This window comes from Aulonocara stuartgranti, assembly GCF_965226115.1.
Source record: "Aulonocara stuartgranti genome assembly, chromosome: 16".
Classification (NCBI taxonomy): Eukaryota; Metazoa; Chordata; class Actinopteri; order Cichliformes; family Cichlidae; genus Aulonocara; species Aulonocara stuartgranti.
This window is the reverse complement of record NC_138952.1, coordinates 26,819,857-26,840,864: the sequence shown is the minus strand read 5'-3', so window position 1 is coordinate 26,840,864 and position 21,008 is coordinate 26,819,857. Positions and strand designations below refer to the sequence as shown.

The 21,008-nt window shown below is 41.1% G+C and overlaps 1 protein-coding gene across 1 annotated transcript in view; it reads left to right on the top strand.

Annotated features, from left to right (window-relative positions):
- The window catches only part of dgkh (diacylglycerol kinase, eta), an 80,221-nt gene that overhangs the window by 11,454 nt on the left and 47,759 nt on the right, over positions 1 to 21,008 (top strand). Inside the window, exons 3-4 of the mRNA XM_082509330.1 lie at positions 1,619 to 1,729; positions 13,907 to 13,987. Of these exons, the coding sequence (XP_082365456.1) occupies positions 1,619 to 1,729; positions 13,907 to 13,987 (192 nt within the window). The remainder of the gene's footprint in view (positions 1 to 1,618; positions 1,730 to 13,906; positions 13,988 to 21,008) is intronic.

The window sequence follows — 21,008 nt, the reverse complement described above, 5'->3', positions numbered from 1 at the left end:
ATCTCTGTCAAATATACGCGATTTGTGTGACACCAGGCAATGGTAGGTGCTTCTTTTAGGCATTTAACAAAAAACCCTCCTTGACTCTGATATGGTATTCATAACTTGAGACTTGACTTTAAATAGATTTGAATAAACTTTAAATAAGTTGAATTATTTTTTTCTTGTAATTAAATATTTGGATGATTTTAGAGGCTGTAATCCCAACAAAACCAAAACCCTTAGCTTGTTTTTGTTATGGCAAATGCAGATGGACCCAGGAAGCAGAACACACGGAGGCAGAGTTGCGGTGAAGACAGTTTATTTACAGTGAGGGGGAGGTATTTACAAGGACAAAATATATACAACATTGTATGAATGGGGACGCGGAGCCAGGACGTGCAGGTGACGAAAACACACACAGGTAGTGCACTCGATCTAAAAAAGGAGAGGGACGAGAATTAGGAGGGTCTTGCCCGATAACCGAGAAAAGCTTAAAGTAAACTTTACAGACAGTTGGAGAGCTTATTTGGTACCAAGGTATCCAAGGGCTCCAGCAGGCAGGGGCAGAATTTCAGATGCTCCAAAAAAACGCCAATACTCCGACACTAGTCTTCTTTCAGGTAGCTCCTAAAGAACACTTTTGAGGAAAGCATCTGATGAGTATCAGGTGTGCCAGGTTCAGTGACTCACTGCCCCGCCTACCTATACAAAAAGGGAGGCACCAAAAAACACATACAGACAAAAGCACCACATAACCAGAACCCAACTCCTAACAGTTTTGTAGCTAAGGGTTATTCTAAAGTTCGCCAAAGTGCAATTAATGTTGATAGGAGGTTTGTAAATGTTTCATATTAGTACGTGGTATTGTAATGGTATTCCCATTAGTAAGTAAGTAAGTAAGTAAAATTTATTTATATAGCACTTTTCGCAGATAAAAATCACATCATCTGCAACTCAAGTGAAGAAAAGGAGTCCGAGTTCATCAGCCTGCATGTGAATCTGTCCTAGTGCACAACAGCGAGTCCTCCGCCACGTCCCGAAAGACGTGGAGTTCCGATGACGGAGCAGCCAGCCGGGCAGATTTCCTTCAAGTGAATATAATCCATGCTTTGCTGCCACATCTCAGTTAAACACATGAAGTTTAGGGATTCCTTCATGAAGAGATCGCTTAAAATAAACGATTTGTTTGTAACTGGAAATATAAAAATTTCCCAGGTTTTCGTGAGCATTTTTTTCTCTAAATGTAGAATACTTGAAAAAGCTGGCCACACTTAAGCAGTCAGTGGGTTACTGTTCTTTCTATCTTTCCTTCTTTCTTTTCCCTTTAATCTTTCTTTCCTTTTACTTCTTTGTTTCCTCTGGTGTGTGTGTAATGGGTTTCCTTTCTTCTCTACTTTTGTCCTATTCCTTGTCTCCCATGCATAAAATTGCTGTTCACATTCACACACATGCACACACGATCACAGACAGTAGGCACATTTTATCTAATCAGTTTCCTGTAGATAAATCAAAGAGTGCCTTCTACATTTGTAAAAGAGAGAGAGAGAGAGAGAGAGAAGGTCTGTGCTACTTTTTGACTGAAGGTTCCTCTGATATATATGTTTTATTTCTGTGATGTCTTTCTGTCTCCCTGCAGACAAGTATAAAGGAGGGATTGCTGTTGAAACAGACTAGCTCATTCCAGAGGTGGAAAAAGCGCTACTTCAAACTGAGAGGACGAACTCTCTACTACGCCAAAGATGCCAAGGTAGGTTTACTGAGTGTTTCCTCACATGGCGCACATGCTCTAGTGGCCACTGGGGATGAATTGCTAATTGCTTTTACTGTTACTGTTATTCTAACGCCACAAATGACTGAGAAACACAGTCCGGCATTAAGGATGCAATGCGCTTATTTATTTTCTTAAGGAACTGTAGATAAGACAATAAATACCCATCTCATGTCTGTATGGTGAATACATATCTTGAAATTGCACCTGATTAGCTTAGCTTAGCATAAACGCTAGATACAGGAAGCCTTTGCTCATACCTCAAACCTCATTTGTTTAACCTGTGAAAAAATCAACAGGGAGAAAAGACATTTTGCTGTTTTACAGGGGATTATGCACCATATTGTGTTTTGGCTTGGACCAGTCAGTCAGTCCTTTTACCTATAAAGACTTGCAGGTTAGCACTGCAAAGCACTTCACAGATGACTAACAAGCTGACAACAAGGCAGAGCAAAACCCCACCAAATAATAAAATTAAGCACTACTTCTTATAAATGAAAAACAGAGATCCAAGCCCAAGCAGAGATCCCTCTCCCCAGCCACCTGCTTCAGCTTGTCCGGGGCAACACCAAGGCGTTCCCCGGACAAGCCGAGAGATATAATCTCTCCAGTGGGTCCTGGGTCTGCCCCAGGGCCTCCTTCTGGTGGGACATACCCAGAACACCTCACCCAGGAGGCACCCTGGAGACATCTTTGTCAGATGCCTGAACCACCTCGGCTCCTTTCGATGTGGAGGAGCAGCGGCTCTACTCTGAGCCCCTCCCGGATGGCCGAACTTCTCACCCTATCTCAAAGGGAGAGGCCAGTCACCCTTCGGAGGAAGCCCATTTCCGCCGCTTGTATCCACGATCTCGTTCTTTTGGTCACTACCCACAGCTTGTGACCATAGGTGAGGATAGGGATGTAGGTTGACAGTTAAATTGAGAGCTTCGCTTTTGCAGCGTCCACATCACTGCAGCTGCAGCACCAGTCCGTCTGTCGATCTCCCGCTCCCTTCTCCTGTCACAAGACCCCGAGATACTTAAACTTTTTCACTTGGGGCAAGAACTCGTCCCTGACCCAGAGTGGGCACTCCACCCCTTTCCGGCTGAGGACCATAAAACTTGATAAGATATAATATAACTATATTGATATTAGCTTATAACTACCCAGATAGCAAAATTGGTATGGCCCAGATCTGCCCACACAATGTGCTTACACATGGCCCACATACCGCAAAGAATGATGGCCCTTTGGTAGCCCAGATCTGGTTTGCCAGAGGTGGCCCACACATGGGCCAGCACAAAGCCAGTTGCAGACACACTGCTGGCCCTGTGCTGGCCCAGAACAGTTTCAACTCTGGCCCCAGATGTCAGCCTAATGTGTACCTTAATCAAGCCATGTAATAACAACATGCGCCGGAACATAATAGTGCAAAAGTAACATGACAAAACTCTGTTCAGACAGTGACTGGACTGATTCTTATATAGCACTTTTCTACTCTCCCGGATTACTCTATACAACATTCACCCAATCACACACTTTCTCTAAACTGAGGGCTTCCTAACTACATGCATACACATTCACACTTTTGACATGCAGACTGGAAGAGCCAGGGATCCACTAACCTTCTAATCAGTAGGTGACCTGCTTTACCTTCTGAGCTACAGCCACCCAGTAGTAAACATGAGTAAACCCTCACTAGGTTTTGGATAAAGTGTTCACTCACAAACCTGTCAAACCTGCATTTGAAATGTTGGCTACCATAGCAGTATACAGGGTGGGCCATTTATATGGATACACCGTAATAACATGGCAATGGTTGGTGATATTAAAGTCCTGTTTGTGGCACATTAGTATATGTGAGGGGGCAAACTCCTCAAGATGGGTGGTGACTATGGTGGCCATTTAGAAGTCGGCCATCTTGGATACAACTTTTATTTTTTCAATAGGAAGAGGGCCATGTGACACATCAAACTTATTGGTACTGTCACAAGAAAAACAATGGTGTGCTTGGTTTCAACATAACTTTATTCTTTCATGAGTTATTTACAAGTTTCTGACCACTTATAAAATGTGTTCAATGCCCATTGTGTTGGATTGTCAATGCAACCCTCTTCTCCCACTCTTCACACACTGATAGCAACACCGCAGGAGAAATGGCAGCACAGGCATCCAGTATCCGTAGTTTCAGGTGCTGCACATCTCGTATCTTCACACCATAGACCATTGCCTTCAGATGACCCCAAAGATAAAAGTCTAAGGGGGTCAGATCGGGAGACCTTGGCGGCCATTCAACTGGCCCGCGACGACCAATCCACTTTCCAGGAAACTGTTCATCTAGGAATGCTCGGACCTGGCACCCATAATGTGGTGGTGCACCATCCTGCTGGAAAAACTCAGGGAACGTGCCAGCTTCAGTGCATAAAGAGGGAAACACATCATCATGTAGCAATTTCAAATATCCAGTGGCCTTGAGGTTTCCATTGATGAAGAATGGACCCACTATCGATGTACCCCATATACCATACCAAACCATCACTTTTGTTGTTCCAACAGTCTTGGAGGGATCCATTCAATGTGGGTTAGTGTCAGACCAATAGCGGTGGTTTTGTTTGTTAACTTCACCATTCACATAAAAGTTTGCCTCATCACTGAACAAAATCTTCTGCGTGAACTGAGGGTCCTGTTCCAATCTTTGTTTTGCCCATTCTGCAAATTCTGTGCACCGATCTGGGTCATCCTCGTTGAGATGCTGTCACGGTCTGCGGACCGTGTGTGGGAGTATGAGGTTCCAGGTGCAGACATAGATGAGGAGACAGTATTGAACTTGAAACGAAAAGCGAGCCTTTATTTGGGCTGATTAACGTGGCAAACAACAGAAAGCACAGAGGCAAAACTAAACTAGAAGCTGAACTGGGAAAACTAAGAACTGACACTAAACTCAGACAGCCGGGAAAGCAAAGACAGGGTGACAACGATGCATATGGGAGACTACTATGAACTGGACTCTGTGCTGGAACAACAAAGGACTATGAAACGTATACACGTAAGCAACATGACCAGCACAGAGTCCTGAAACCTGGCGTAACATGGGTGAAGTTGAACAGACGACGCGGCGACAAACAAAGGAAGACTGATGACTTAAATACACACGAGGGGATCATGGGAAGTGGAGACACATGAGAACACAGCTGACTAGAAGGAAACATAATGACAATACAGGGGAGAGTAAGGCTGTATCCCAATTCAGGGTCTGCAGCCTTAAAGTACGCAGCCTCAACGATCCTCAAGGGCCGCGTACTTAAAGACCGCTAAGGCCGGAAGTGCGAGGCTTGTGAAATGGGACGGTCTAGCCTCCGTTGCGCTGCCCAGGTTGCCTAGCAACCATGATACTAACAGCTGGAAACGTTACATACAGCATTGTTTGACAGAAATGAAGGAGAACATATTTTGTTCATTTGTTTGTTTGTTTCTACATGAGCTTTGATCATTCTCTGTAAGATTAAGGTCAGCTATTGAACGGCGTATATTTTAAAGTAAAGGCTTTAAAACCAAGTTTGTACAAACGTCACTAATGTCACATAACTTTGCCGACATGTGGCCAACAGTAATGTTTTCATGTTCTTCGTTATTAAACATTTGCACATAAATAAGTGACATAATATTCAGTACTTACTTAAAGTTTACTCTTCGGGCGCCCCTCGTCTGCCGTTTTTTTCGGCAAAATTATCCACACCCACCGCCGCGCTATGCATTCTGGGATATGTTGGGTCACGAAGTCTACACCGCCACGTCCTTAAAATTCAGGGAAATGAAGGATGCATTTGAGGGCCGCATTTCGAGCAGCCTTCGAATTGGGACAGCCTTTGTCGCGTTGCTGTGACGTAATCGGCCTTAAAATGTGGCCTTTAAGGCTGCAGACCCTGAATTGGGATACAGCCTAACACTAACTACAATGAACAAAGAACACCATACTCTTTCAAAATAAAACAGGAAACACAGAGACATAGACATGGAGATAGAACATGAACTTAACCTAACCAGAGACATGAAACATGACAGGTAGACACATGGACCAGGGAGAGATGACAAAAGGGACTAAGAAACCAAGGACTAAACTGCAAACTAGAAAACAACTAGATGCGTTAAACTACACATGTGGATACAAAAATATGCATTAGAACTTAAACCCTGGGCCTCATGGCCCTGTACCGTGACAGATGCTGCAGTAGCTGGAGTTTGTAAGGGTGCCATTTGTGAGTAGCTAATATCCGGCGAAGGGATGTTCGACTAATGCCACTCTCCAGTGACATGCGGCGAGTGCTATGCTGTGGGCTCTTGCTGAATGAAGCTAGGACAGCCACTGATGTTTCTTCATTAGTGACAGTTTTCTTGCGTCCACATTTTGGCAAATCCAACACTGAACCAGTTTCATGAAACTTAGCAAGCAGTTTGCTAACTGTAGCATGGGAGATGGGTGGTCTCGTAGGGTGTCTTGCATTGAAATCTGCTGCAATGACCCGGTTACTGCGTTCACCAGATATCAACACAATTTCGATCTGCTCCTCACGTGTTAACCTCTTCAACATGTCAATGGCTGTGAACAAAGAGAAACTTGTAAATTACAACTCATAAAAGAATAACGTTACGTTGAAACCAAGCACACCATTGTTTTTCTTGTGACAGTACCAATAAGTTTGATGTGTCACATGGCCCTCTTCCTATTGAAAAAACAAAAGTTGTATCCAAGATGGCCGACTTCTAAATGGCCACCATGGTCACCACCCATCTTGAGGAGTTTGCCCCCTCACATATACTAATGTGCCACAAACAGGACTTTAATATCACCAACCATTCCCATGTTATTACGGTGTATCCATATAAATGGCCCACCCTGTAGTATTGCAGCATGGCATTTGGGTCTTCTAACTAAAATAGGAAAATAGAAACATAAATAGTGTCATCATTGCCAGAGCTGGCCCACATCTGGTTCACATACACCCTACCATGACACCAGTCAGTCAGAAGTGCGAGCTTGATGCCGGATCAGGGCCAGACCTGTTTTCTATGAGCGTGGGCCACATAAACCAAACCACAGTTGGGCCAGATGTGGCATGCCATCACATAAACAGTGCCATCTACGCCAGGCCTGGCCCATATCTTACTATGCCAGAAGTCAGCTAGCAGGCCCGGCTTGACACCAGATCCGGGCCAGACCTGTCTGCTATGTGGGTATGTATGTCAAAATGTATGTCATAATTAATAAGAGCTAAAAACAGTAATAATTAATAGTGGTAAAAGTACATTGAAAGGACAAAGTATCATAATTTAAAATGTACATAAATAGGTCTTATTTATTGAATTAAATAATGCTATATGGGCCGAAAAGTCAAATAATTATAAAAACCAAAAGCATAAAATAGCATAAAGTCATTTCTATAAAGCATGGTCTATGAAAAGCCTGGTTGAAACGGCTGGTTCTAAATTGAATGATTTCAGTATTTATTGCTGCTATCAGCTCCTCCTGCAGCCTGCACCAGCGGCTTGGAGCATTAAAGCCAAAAGGTATCGCCAAATTAATGTTCTGGTCCTACACTTTGGAATAGTTAGAAAATTTGAGCTGGAATACCAGACAGGTGTGCGAGTGAAAAAATGTAAATGGCCTGTATTTATGTAGCACTTTACTTAGTCCCCAAGGACCCCAAAGCGCTTTACGCTACATTCAGTCATCCACGCATTCACACAGTGGTGTGATGGCAAGCTACATTGTAGCCACAGCTGCCCTGGGGCACACTGACAGAGGCAAGGCTGCCGGTCACTGGCGCCACCAGGCCCTCTGACCACCACCAGTAGGCAACGGGTGAAGTGTCTTGCCCAAGGACACAACGACCGAGACTGTCGGAGCTGGGGCTCGAACCGGCAACCTTCCGATTACAAGACTAACTGCCAACTCTTGAGCCACGCTCAAGAGTTGTGTAATAATGTAGTGCTTTAAAAACAAGTAAACTTTAACATGATACAGAAGGCAGGGCGGTTTAAAATCAGGTGCATTGTATCATCTCCTTGATCAAGCTCTCTGGACACAGTTCTGAATGGGACTTGTCACATCCTGGAGCCTCTGGTGGTTGCTTAGCAAGGAGTCCCACCCTGGTGATACACTGTGTTAATTACTGAGCTTTATGAGGTGTGTCTTGTTACCTTTGGACAGAGCCAGGATAGCTGCTTTCTCTCTGTTCTCAGTCTTTATGCTAGGCTAAGCTAAGCGAGCGGCTGTTCATATTTATGTACCGGTATGAGAATGACACTGTTATTCAGTGTTTAATTATTACTTTTATTTACATCCCTGCTCTCATTTTTGACCTATCAAATTCTGTTAGATCAGTTATTTCTCTACCTGTAAGCACTTCAATTAATTTTCCATTAATGTGTTTAATTTTCCTCTAAACATTTATTTTATTTTAAGGAGATCTTAACCTTTTAACCTTTGATATTCTGACTCTTGTTGACATTTTTTCCCCATTTACCTCTAACCTCCTCGGTCTGGAACTTGTGTGTGTATGTGCACCTCTGTGTGTATGCGTTTGTCTGCACTCGCACTAGTCTGGCAGTGCCTTGGCACACTGGCAGGAGCGGGCGCTACGCAGAGTGTCCAGGAGTCGCGTGTGCTGGCGAGTTCTGTCCGTGTGCTGGACGGGCGCACGACACTCCCCCCCACCCCTGGGTGCCAGCGGATCTGAGGAAGGCCTAGTGAGAATTCGGGTCAGCACAGCACAGCCAGGGGCCAGACCACCAGGACAGCTTAACCACTTACCAGTATAAAACAGTGCTGCATTCATGCCATATTGCTTTAAAGGCTCAAGATGGATTGAATATCCTCTATTATTTTTCTTGAGTCACTTTAAATTTTTGCTGACACAAAATAATGATTTGGGTGGGATATTTTATGGATAAAATAAGATGAAAAAAATTCTTCCCATCAACAATGCAGCAAAGGAGGTTGCAAGAACTCACTACTATATGACATGAATGTGCTTTATATAATCTGAGGTTGGGCAGAGACTGTAAAGCCACGCCTAGTTTAGCCTGTTAATTAAAGTTAGTGATAGCCCTAACTAGGGCTATATATAAGTTATCTTCAGTGAGGAGTGTGGCTTTCATTGCTTTACAGTGTGTGTTATTTGTCATGCCTTGAGTGTCTTGATGGCTGTGCTGGAAGAAGGAAAAATAAGTTAAACTTAAAGGTGACCTGCTATGGATTTCCTTATTTCCTGAGTCAAGTAGACATTTATTCATACAGCACCTTTGAACACTTTTCACAAAATGTTTCACAACCCATGACATAAAAACATGACAGCAAAAAAATCAGCTCAGATTTAACTGCTTTTTAAGAGAAGATCAAATCCAAAGAGCTCAACATCAGAAGATCCAGAGACTCGAATCCACTTCTCCCAAAGCCCTGTCATCTTTAGTTCTCAGCCTTGTGTGATGCACAGCCAGAAGGTCCTGATCACAGGACTTTGGCTATGTGTCAAGCCAAATGCATGCCGAGTTTAAAAGGATCAATAATACTGGTAAAACTTCTAGCGAAGAGGTCAGAGTGATTCATCAAATAATCATGTTAAAATCACCAACTGTAACCAATCTGGACAACTTCATAGTAGAGGAAAAAATAAAATTCCAGAATTATTTACTGATGTCTAAGTCATACTGCCTGGTTTCAGTAGGTAATAAGAAATCTAAATTCTTGAATAGTAGTCAATTATTTAACATGAAGTTTTTTGTAGTCAAAGACTTAAATAGAGCCACGCTCCACGAGGTGGTAGTCTGACACGGCCTGATTTGGAGAGCCTAGGAACTGAAGGTTTGACACATTATGCTTGTAAAGTCCACTCACCAAGGGGAAACACGGCAAAGCATCTGGAATGTCTGGAAGAACATTCCTGAGGCAAGAAGGCCTCATAAATCCAGGCTTTGTGTATTCATGCAAGGATGAGGAAGGAAAATCAACTTTAAAGAAAGTGTATGAGCACAGCTAATCAGAAAACAGCAACATTGTTTACCAGCCACTCCCACAATGAGCTGAGTGTCACCTGGACCCCTGCTCATGTCCCTGTCCTGCTTGTGGTCTGCACGAACCCAAGAGAAGACAGCTAAGGATACCAGACAAGTACACAGGAGGACAAGGCATCTGGATCCATCATAGATAATCCAAGAGATAGAAGCATAAGCATGAGCAACTGAAGCATCATTAAAAAAAAGGACAAACAACATAATGGTAAAAACAGCTCTTAAAAGAGTATAATTTCCATATTAGGTTTGTTGTTATTATATTAACCATGATTTATAATGACATCATCATATGAGCCAAAAGCTCATGTTTTCAGGATGCTTTGATGCTCCATTTCACACTCTCTTTATTGACTCTGTATTATGTCAGTTCCTGCGGCGGTGGCTCCAAAGTGAGTCAATCCCCATAGACTGCCATGTTAAAATTCTGAACTGGCAGAGTTGCTTTAAATCACAGGTGTGCTCACACAGGTAGCTGCAGCTAATATTTGTCTTTTCAACGTCACCTCCACCACTATGAGATGCTGACATGGACTCGTGCTTTTGTTGAACTTGTTTGAACGTTGCACCCCTACCACTTGTAAATGCAACGTGCTAACCAACTGTACATTTGCTGATAAATCCACCCTCTGGACTAAATTTGGTTACTTTTGGCGCTAAAAATATGATGGTAGTACACTTAACATTGAAGTTTCAAACGCAGAATCCAAAGCCAACAGCTCATGACTCAGTAGCTACTTCTGTTTTTTATATGCTGTCTATGGGATTTCCTAAATAAGGCTGTGCACATATGCCCCACCCATCTGTTGTTTAATAGTGTGTTCCAGATTAAGTCAGAAGTCAGAATTTCTGAGTTCCCAGTTGGAATTTCTTTCTGGAATGCTCCCTCAACTTTGATTACCAACTTGGAAAGTCAGAGCAACCCCAGCCAAACCCAAGTAATAATCTAAGATGTTGCCAGTGAAGGTAAACAGTACTAAAGCTGTGAAACTTTTGATCTCTTCTGCCACTGTTGTGCATTTGTGACTTGCTAAATAAGCTATGCACAGACACACTGACTCTACCCATGAATGCACTGCGGCTGAGTTTTAAGTGCAAAACAACAAGTTCGGAATATTGGGTTGGAAATAAGCATAACAGGTTCCATTTAATAATCCAAAATGTTAAAGTAAACATGTTCTTTGTGTCACAGCCAGACAAGATGTTCTTATCTATAAATAAGTGCTCATTGTCCCCTACATGTCCATCACTACACTCTGGTGTTTCCAAGGTTGCCTGGCTGGCTGTGCTGCCCTGTGCTTAAGAAGCCTGGCCTCCTCATTGATCCATCCGTAAGGCCACATCTCAGCATCACATTTTGTAAAACAAGCTATGCTCTTCTCCTTGGATGGCTTATTTAATGCACCCTAGAGGACACCAGAGCCTCTGTATGAAGTAAACTCATACACAGAACGATCACCAAGACAGGTGGAAAAAAATACCAATTACAAACAAAATTATCCCAAAAAGTGACAAAAACACAATTACATTAAAGATCCAGAATGAGCACAAAGACAGACAAAATGTGACAGTCGTTTGTTTTTGGTTTGGACTCATAGTCCTGATTTGAAGACTGAAAATATCAGAGTTAAAAGTTAAGTGTGTCATAGGTAGATTTCTGGATTGTGTGCTAGATTAAACAATCAGTTATGAAACAATCTGTAAGTCATTACATGACCTGCTGTGAGAAGGACAGGGTACAGGGATTGGAGGCTTGTTGAAGCTGCTGAGATGCTGCCACTGAGCAAAGCTCTGGATCTATGGGTAACAGAGGATGCTCGCCTTTGTCCACCATTCACTGTCGGCTTTCATTACAGCTTACCTCAAGACAGTTAGGTACACAAAGTTGCGTTTGTGTGTGTTAGCGTGTGTATTGGGATGGTGTGGTGAATGTGAGAGAGGGAGAAAGAGTATGTCAACAAAACACGCACACACAAACATTCGGTACACACACGTGATGTAAAGGGAGAGCAGCACAGAGTGCTGTGACAGGGGGACAGTATTTGTGTTGGCATGCCATTCACACTTAGGTCGCATGCATTTGTAGGCATATGTGTAAATGCTGTCACACACACCCACACAGTAAGCCTTGGCTAGTAGCCCTCTCCAGCCAGGCCCGTGGAGTGTTGTTAGCTGGGCATTCCCTCTGACAGCTGCAGCAAGGCACTCCTCACACACACACACACACACACAGTCAGAGGGCATTCCTTTGACGCCATTGGTTTTTGGCCTGTGGCTCTTTAAGAGCTCAGCTGCATGCCTTACACATCACAGCTCTGTTAGGATATCATGTTCCTGTTTGCAGACTCTGGCTCTCCTCTCCGTCTGGCTCCAGCTCCTCTACCACACAGAAATTCAATAAAGCACATTAACATCAACCATCATGTCATTCATACTATTTTCATTTAGGTGGAGAAAGGAAAACACAAGAGGGAAAGCCTGTTGATAGCCTCATACTGTATCTGTGTTGTGGTGATGTGTTTCCAGGGACATGAAAAGAAACCGAGTTAACTTTATGGGTCCCAGAAAAATTAGGCTTATTGTTTGACCATAAGCTTTTTCCCTGTTCAGAATCGCTCACTGTGATGAAATGCAATAAAATCAATTTATAAAAATCTACACAATAACTAAAAAGTCCACCTTAATAACATTGTAGTTTACTGGAAACATCTGTATCACATCTGTAGACTAATTACTGTCTAAACCAGTATATGGAGCACACTATTCCAGTGACTTTCTTGTTCTAAATGTAAAAAAGAAAAATCCAGATTATGCTATATAAGTCATTTTAAATTATTTTAAACAAAAAAATTATACCAGAAGTAGACGAGCTAAATGCAATAAACATGAATGTTGGTCAAATATCCTAACACTCAGACGTTAGCTTAATGCTTTTAATTTTGCTCTAATAGGCACAAACTGTAATATAACACAATTGTTTTCAAGTGCAATGGAACTGCACGGTTAGGATGAGCATATTTCCAGTCAGGTTCCTAAGCTTGAATCTCCAATGTTACACTCATCTCTGACAATTGTGATACTTATCAATGAAGTATACATCAATGAAGCATAAGGAAATCTCAGTTCAATCTGATTATCATACTGGAAAACGGATCATTGCAGATAAACGAGGAGGAACAATTTAAAAATTGGTTTCAAAATTGCCTCCAAACTGCTCTGCTGTTTGGTGTTTGATGTGATCACACATTATCAACAGACCTGCATGCTGTGCAGATTTTCAGGGGAAATAAAAATCAGTAAGGTATTTTACATGCTCCCAATCATTGTTTCTATTATAGTGGAAATGAAAATACTTTTTAGGTGATAGCTGACGATGTAGGGTCTTTACCTCACAATACTAGGTGTCTTGAGGCAACCGTAGTTGTGATTTGGCACTATATAAATAAAACTTAATTTAATTGAATTGAATTAAATTTAGTGTCATTTCAATGTAAGAATATAAGAAACAGCTTTTCTTGAGTGGAAAGCATTTAGGTTGGCTGGCCAAAGTATTTAGGTGGGTGTTAAAGGCGGTATCTCCCAGGATGTCAATTCCTAAATGCCTGTTATAAAAACAGCTCACCAAATGGTCTATGATGTTTATTTAGTCATGTCATAATGACCCACACGTGTCATGTAGGAAACCAGAGCTGATGGGTGGCACATCTGTTTTTTCCTCCTTCTTAAATTCCCTGAGCGTCACATTTACATTTAAAACTGAATTCAAAAGTAAATCCATCTGCTTTTCTCAGCTTTGAAGCATTTTGGAAGTTTCAGTGTTAGAAAGCAAGTTTGTCCTTTTATGTTTTTCATGACTTTTACAGTTGCTTCCATTTTACACTAGAAGGTTTAACTAATTCATTTTAGGACTGCTTTGGTGTGGCCATGAAACAACATTTACCTCACAGCCAGTCACCGCTGTCTTCATGATGTAGTATACAAGTAACAATAGGCTACGTTCGGCCTTGTGCATTTCCAGAGACTCACTCTCGTGTTCTCTTCTGTGTCCTTTCCTGCTTTTTGGATCTTCCTCTCCTCCACCACCACCACACCGTCTCTTCTCTGCAGTCTCTTATCTTTGATGAGGTGGATCTGTCGGATGCCAGTGTTGCAGAGTCCAGCACTAAGAATGTCAACAACAGCTTCACAGTAAGTGTTGATCGACAACACATGTGCACACACACACTCAATACACACACCTACATTTTTGGTAATGACCAGTAGGAGGCGACTCCTCTGGTTGCAAAAAGAATTCCAGCAGTAGCTAGATCTTTGAAAAAACTGTCCTCATGTCCCGTGGTTTATGATGAAAGCTACTGAGTTCACATCTTATTGAATAAGATATTCATTTTGTAAATGATGGTGCCTGTTATAGTGAAACAGGGTGATTTATCATGGGACTCACATATCACCAACCTATGAGCATGCGGCACCCCTTGTTCAAATCCATCAGTCATTCATCACATCAGGTTTCAGAACACCTAGATGAAGGCAAAGGGTTCACAACAGGACTGTGCTAAGTAAACAATATTGGCACATAGTAGTCAGTAGGGTTTGGCACTTAGTTGAGAATCTTTATCTCAGATTTAAGAAGTTTGGAAATTTTTTAATGTCAATAAATGTTTTCAAAGTTCAAAAAATGGAGCTGGCAGCAGTGACTGTTGGGAAATCTTTGGTAATAGAGAACAACTTTTAGCCAAAATATGAGAATTGCTCCTCCAAATGACGTCAAACTACGACTGTTTTTACACTGCATACCTGCCAACAAGCATTTCTCTCCTTTATTTTAAGACCATCTCTCAGGGACTTTCCATCTCCCACTGATGCAACACTGAAAAACACTGAAACATAGTGTAATAGTATCGCCAGAATCAGTTTAAACATCACGGAAAACAGTGAAAGAAAGGATGTTGCAATCCAGTCTCCATACTTCTCCAAACCCCTTTACTTTGCAAATCTCATAGTTTTGAAACGTAAATGTTGGCAAGTTAAATTGTGCTCCATGACATCACACCAGCAAGATTTTATGAAGAATTTGTAAATGGTTGTCGAAACAGGAGAAGAGCACAGATGGATGCATATGTACGGATTGTCTGAATTATTAATAAGAAGATGATTGTTTCTTAACCTAGACTAACAGTCTTTGTGTATTTAGCTGGAAAGCTAGCTATCAGGGTTAACAAAACATGGGATATGCCCTTTAAGGGAAGTTATTCACCTGACAAGCTTTACACCTGAAAAGGTCAGTCTTAGTTATAAATAGAAAACATTACCATAGATTGCTAATTAGCATTGCTCCTTGTGTTTTTGTCAAATGCCTCTCAACACGGCACATCCAAACGGGTGATGTGGTTGTGAATGGACGGCTGAAAAGAACGAGAAGCTGTGAGTGTGAGTGTGTGTGAATGAGAGTATTACAAGCAGCAAGGATAAAAACAGAAAATAAAAGAGCTTGTGTCCTTTCTATAAATGTCTCTTCTCTCCTCGGTTGTTGCTATAATAAGAAACACAGAGGCGGAGGGGGTAGGCAGGAGAATGGTGCCCAGAGGAGAATACGGAGCTATTTTTAGCATCGGCTTGAAACGCTTCATTGGCTGGCTGGCAAAGCTTAAACCCCTGCCATATTCATAAATAAGATTATATGTGTGCAGTTGTGATAGGATGTGAAACGCTGCCTTATGAGCATCAGCATCCTATTAAGAAGGTGAGTGCAAGGAGGCAGAAAGAGAGGAGGAAGGAAGGAAGGAGAGAGGGGAGATAAAAATATAAAAAGGACTAAATACTGTGGAGATGTGAAGAAAGAGGGGAAAGAAGGTCCTGACAAAAAAATAAATAAAAAATGCTTTACACTTATTATTGATTGAGGATGACTGACTCAAGATGGAAAGGCAGAAGGAAATCCTGGAGTGATGTCACACCACTGCTGACTGCATCCGCACACATTCTCCCAGGGGAAAAGAGGGGGGAAAAAGGGCAGCGAGCGAGAGATTGAGGCAAGAGCGAGCGCTGAGAGGAGGAGGAAGACGGAAGGGAGCGCGAGAACGGAGAAGAAATGAAAATAGGGTGGACCACAGTAGAGGGGCAGTGAAAGAAAAACCTAAAGGTAGTTCACCTGAAGCTGTAACACTCTTGACTTGTGGTTACGTGTGTCAACCCAGACACGGTCACACACACCAACCGGGGGAGACCAGGATTCATCAGACAGGTTGTGCAAGCACGACTTAGAGAGAGAAAGAGAGAGCGGTGCTGCAGAGGACGCACTGCAGGACTTTGACTGTGCAGTCTCTGTGTCCGTCTGTCTGTCTGTGTGGTCTCTTGTTGTCTGTCAGTTGGTCCCCCGAGGATGAATGATGTTGCTGACGCCTTCTGTGCAGGTTGGTGCTAATTGGTTGAAAGGCTTGAAACATAAATGATTCGCTTCATCGTGCATGTTCGTGTAGGCGCTCTGCACATGACTCCTCGGTGTGCCTAATGTGCATGGTTGTATTTTAGCTGAGCGGACCTCTTAGAAACCTACCAGCAACATAAAGAAAAATGTTATGGTCACAAAAAAACTGAGAAAAAGGAATATTTTTCACTTGCATTCTTATAAATTCTTCAGCTGTTTTTTTTACAAATTGCCTTATTTGAATGAAAAGATTAATGCACGAAGGATATAGGAGTAAAAAAGGATTTAAAAAAATCAAGAATGCATCCATCTGTGTATTTTTATGAGTGGTTATGCTCTAACACAGAGTTGTACAAGTGTATATGTTGGAATACACTTGTGTGTGTATATGTTTAGGTCTTTGTGGTGAATATGTGCTTGTGTGAATGTATAATGAGGCTGTCGTTGTCGCGCAGACAGGGAGCACCTTGAAGTCCACGTGAGGAAAGGCTCAACCCAACCCGAACCCACAAACTCGTTCCATCCTCTGCAGGAACAGCCGCCTCTCACGCTGACTTACTCGTGCTTATTTGCTCGGCTCTCTTTTTAATGTTTCCTTTGAATCCATACGAGGAATCTTTAGGAAATTCACTTTAGCTTAATTTTGGGTGTTTGCAGAATGTGAATTTAATCAGTTTATGCATTGGTCTGTGCGTGTGTTGTAGGGAGTGAGCAGCCTGATTTTCTACTGCGTTGTGTATGAAAGTGTCTAAAGCGTGACTTGTGTTCCAGATTATTGGGTCATTGTTGCTGATTACCTCTCTACCAAATGAAAATAGCTTACTAGAATCAGTTTCCTGGTGCAGAGTGGATGGTAGAAGCTGAACGATCTTGCCCTATAAGGCTGTAACTGCAGTAAAATGCAATTGTGTTGGAAGCTAAAGTTCATACCTAGAGAAATCATTTGCAGAACATTATAGACTTCTTATATTTTGTATTATTTACTCTCATGTATACGCTGTTACAATGATGGATGCTTATACTAAACTTGGCCAAAGTTTCAAATAATGAGGTCTGTGTATGTACAAGTCATATTTATGAGCCAGTAGCTCCGAGTTCTTTAAACACTTCATTTAGGAAATGTTTTCTACTCCTGGCCATAGAGAGAGGATATCAGAAGTAGCAGCCTCTTGGGCTGAAAAAGAGACCAACACCAAGATTTTAAAAACTGCAGTTTATGGAGTGGTTGAGGCTGGCTACAAAAAGCAAGTCAGTCCCCACAGACTTCCATGTTAAAATGTTAACATTAGAGTATTAACAAGCTTGTTACAGCCTGGTACAGGAAACGCCCCATTTCCTATCCCAAAATATAATTATCTGCTATGAGGTATAGGCTGGATGCTCATATTAAAGATGCAGACACAATTGAAAATGCACATATTGAAAATGCAGACACAATTTTAAACAATGAGGTTGGTGTATGTGTTTTGCAATATTTTGTTTAACAGGAATAACCAGTCAAAGTAAGTAGAGATGAGAGTACCATGTTTTAGGCAGAAAATGAACAAAGCCCATTATAAGATAAATGAGGATTATTTTAAACAGTGAATCATCCAGGTTCCCTTTATAGAGCCACTTCTTTTTGTCACATGATGACCAGTTAGTCAGTCAGAGGGATGCCAGGAACCATTTTTGGAAACAGCCATTCCCGTTCCCCCTGGCAACAAATCTTATCACTATCTGAAAGACACAGATACACACACAAATACACATACACACATGGATATAGTACCAGCAGATAGAAGATGATCTAAGACCAAAGAGATCAATTTTCCCATGTGCATGTGAGTGCACACTCCAGAGCACAAATGGACACCCATACTCATGCTATTTTTTTCAGCTCCTGGGGGGTAATGAAGATGTATAGTGCTTAAAAGCATACAATATACTGTTGATTGAGCTTCCAAGACAAAAGTTATAGAGTCAGAGTTGCAGTGGGGAGAGAGAAGAGAGAAGAGATTTTCTCTTGTTGAACATGCAGAATAATTTATAAATGGACGATTGATTCAGTTAAACATGCACTGCAAACAAACAAGCAAGCATGGGAATACACACCAAATGCTTTCAGTAATTTGGGTGTTTTCTCCACTTAAGAGGAGAGGAAGAATCCTAATGTCATTAACTTTATTACTGGGTGAGGGCAAGGAGAGGACAATATTCAACATACACAAAAACACATTAATGCAGATAAGCATGTTTGACAGAGCTGGTACGATTTTTCATCATGGCTTCATTTTTCAGAACATGTTGTTCAGTTCTCAGCAACCCCCCCTCCAAAAAAAACAGATATTGACTCAAGGTCCTGAGACAGATTGATTACATGAGTGATTAAGCTGACTGATGAGGAAATGAGAGTCAGGGAGCTTTTACTCCACACTTTTATTAATTAGGACTGCAGCTTTCAGTTATTTTTTATTTTTTTTGCTTTACCAATTGTTGAATCTATAAAATGTTTATAAGTTGTATCTTTTAAAGTGTTTTAGATGGAACATGCTAACCTTAATAAAATTCCATCCATCCATTCTATTCCACTTATCCAGTTCAGGTGTTCCTCCCTTAATAAAAACAATAAAGAAAATAACCTGATTTTAACATCTTTGAATGAACTTTGTTTCCATAGCTTTTACATAATTTGTGAATTGCTAGAATTTATTCTGTTAAAATAAACATCTGCTAGTGTTCCAGTCAACTTGGCAACACATAACTTTGTTAACTTGACAATAACCACATTCAGTGTGAAAAATATTATGCTTCAGTTGAGCATTTAGCAGAACTGTTGGGCAGTGTTCTCGCCAGAAGGATTCCCACAGAAGAACATCTGTTAGAGCTAAAAGCTATATACAGAAATAAGGCTTATTAGGAAACAGAAGGTAAAGGCTATGAACTATCAGAGTTGGGTTAAAATGCACATTTCTGAATAATTTTTTAAAATAAACAAAAAAAAACCCCCACACAAAATAACATGCAGCAGCAAGTCATATTTTACTATTTACAAAAAAGGCGCTATTAAATGCAGTTCATGTCTAAGTTTGTCTGTTTTCAAATTTGTCTGTTGATGAAAGACCTAGAACTTGGGTTATTGTGAATACTACTACCATTAAATTTAGAATTTCAGGATCATGTTTTCATTCCAGACTGATTGATAGCAGGGGTATTAGAGTGCAGACTTAAAGAGCCTGGCATGGAAACATTCAGAGCTAATACAAATTCATCATAAGTCTTCCATAGGCACCACTTAAAATTGATTGTAAGCCATCTCAAGCAATACAAAGTAATTCTTTTTTTTTTTTTTTTTACTTTTATTGCCAAAAGTAACAAGGCAATTCACAGCAACAACATAACCTGAGACCAAATTTGCAGTATATAATAGTGAGGATTATTCAAAAACTTAATTTCAAAGGAAAAACATACATACACATATACATATACATACATACCAATACTTACATTCCTTAGCACAGATGTAACAGTGTTAAGGCCTGAGTGTCCTGTCAAGATATTTTATAATTGGAGCCCATTTTTCTCGAAGGTTGGCACTTTTAGTTGTAGTTGAGCTGTTATCCGTTCCATTGTATAGACATGTGACATCATCCAAGTTCCATGAAATCGTTTTCTAACCCGATTGGTTCTCTTCTAATATTGTCCCAATTCTTATGCTTTGTAATTTAGTCCCTTAACTGGAAATATCTATAGTGGTCCCCTGGGGATAAAGCATATTTGGCCCTTAGATGGGCAAAACTTTTAAGAGTATTCTTTTCAAACAGCTGATTGACTGTAATCAATCCTTTCTCCGCCTACCTCTCAAAACTCTAATCTGACAATGATGGAAGAAACTCGACATTTCCATTTATGGGAACAGCTCGAGACATGGTCAAATTCCCTTTTAGCATTTTTAACACTTGGTTCCAAATATTTACAGTGTGCTTGACCCATGGGTTAGTTATTTAAATTTTTTTCTGTGATTTTGGATTGAGAAATGGGAGACTCCGAAGGGAGATACCTGGTAAGGAATACTCTTCCATAGATACCCACTGCATTTCTGAATCATGAATAATCCAGGCAGCCATTGATTTTAATTGAGCTGCCCAGTAGTACATTCTGTAGTTAATACAAAGTAATTTTGTTTATCTTTTATTTAATTTATGTTATGATACAAGGTTCATGGAAACTCTGTGTTTTACACTTTGTTTCACTTGAGATTCATGCAATTTTAACATTTTTTTTCTGTGTCAGCATACTTGTGTTCAGGAGCGATTCTAGAATCAGAGCTTTGGGGGTGCTGAGCACCCAGAGAGCTGCCCAGCCAGGCAAGATAAACTTTACTCGTCACGATGAGACTTCTTCCCTGGCTCTGTCAGTCCCTGCATCCTTAAATATCTCCAGTTGTCCTGAATTCCCTCTGACTGTCTACTTGGTGCATTTAAACCCCTGTTCCTCCCTGTCCTCATTGTCTGTTGTCTTCATCAGTCATCATAATTTTACCATCTCTGTGCAAGTCGGCAAATTTCTTTATTAAATCATAAGATTCTTAAATTCATCAAGTCTCTCTGTGCCTGGGTCCTCGTCACAAAACATGACATCACTTTTTTGAAAAGTCTGTAACAAAACCATCAAATCTGATCAAGGTTATGTAAATGCTGTTAAAGACTACTACTGCCAAAGAACAATGGATTGGAATTAAAAAAAAAAAAAAATCCTAACCTTAATTACTGCGGGAGAATAATGAACGATGCTCATAGTGAG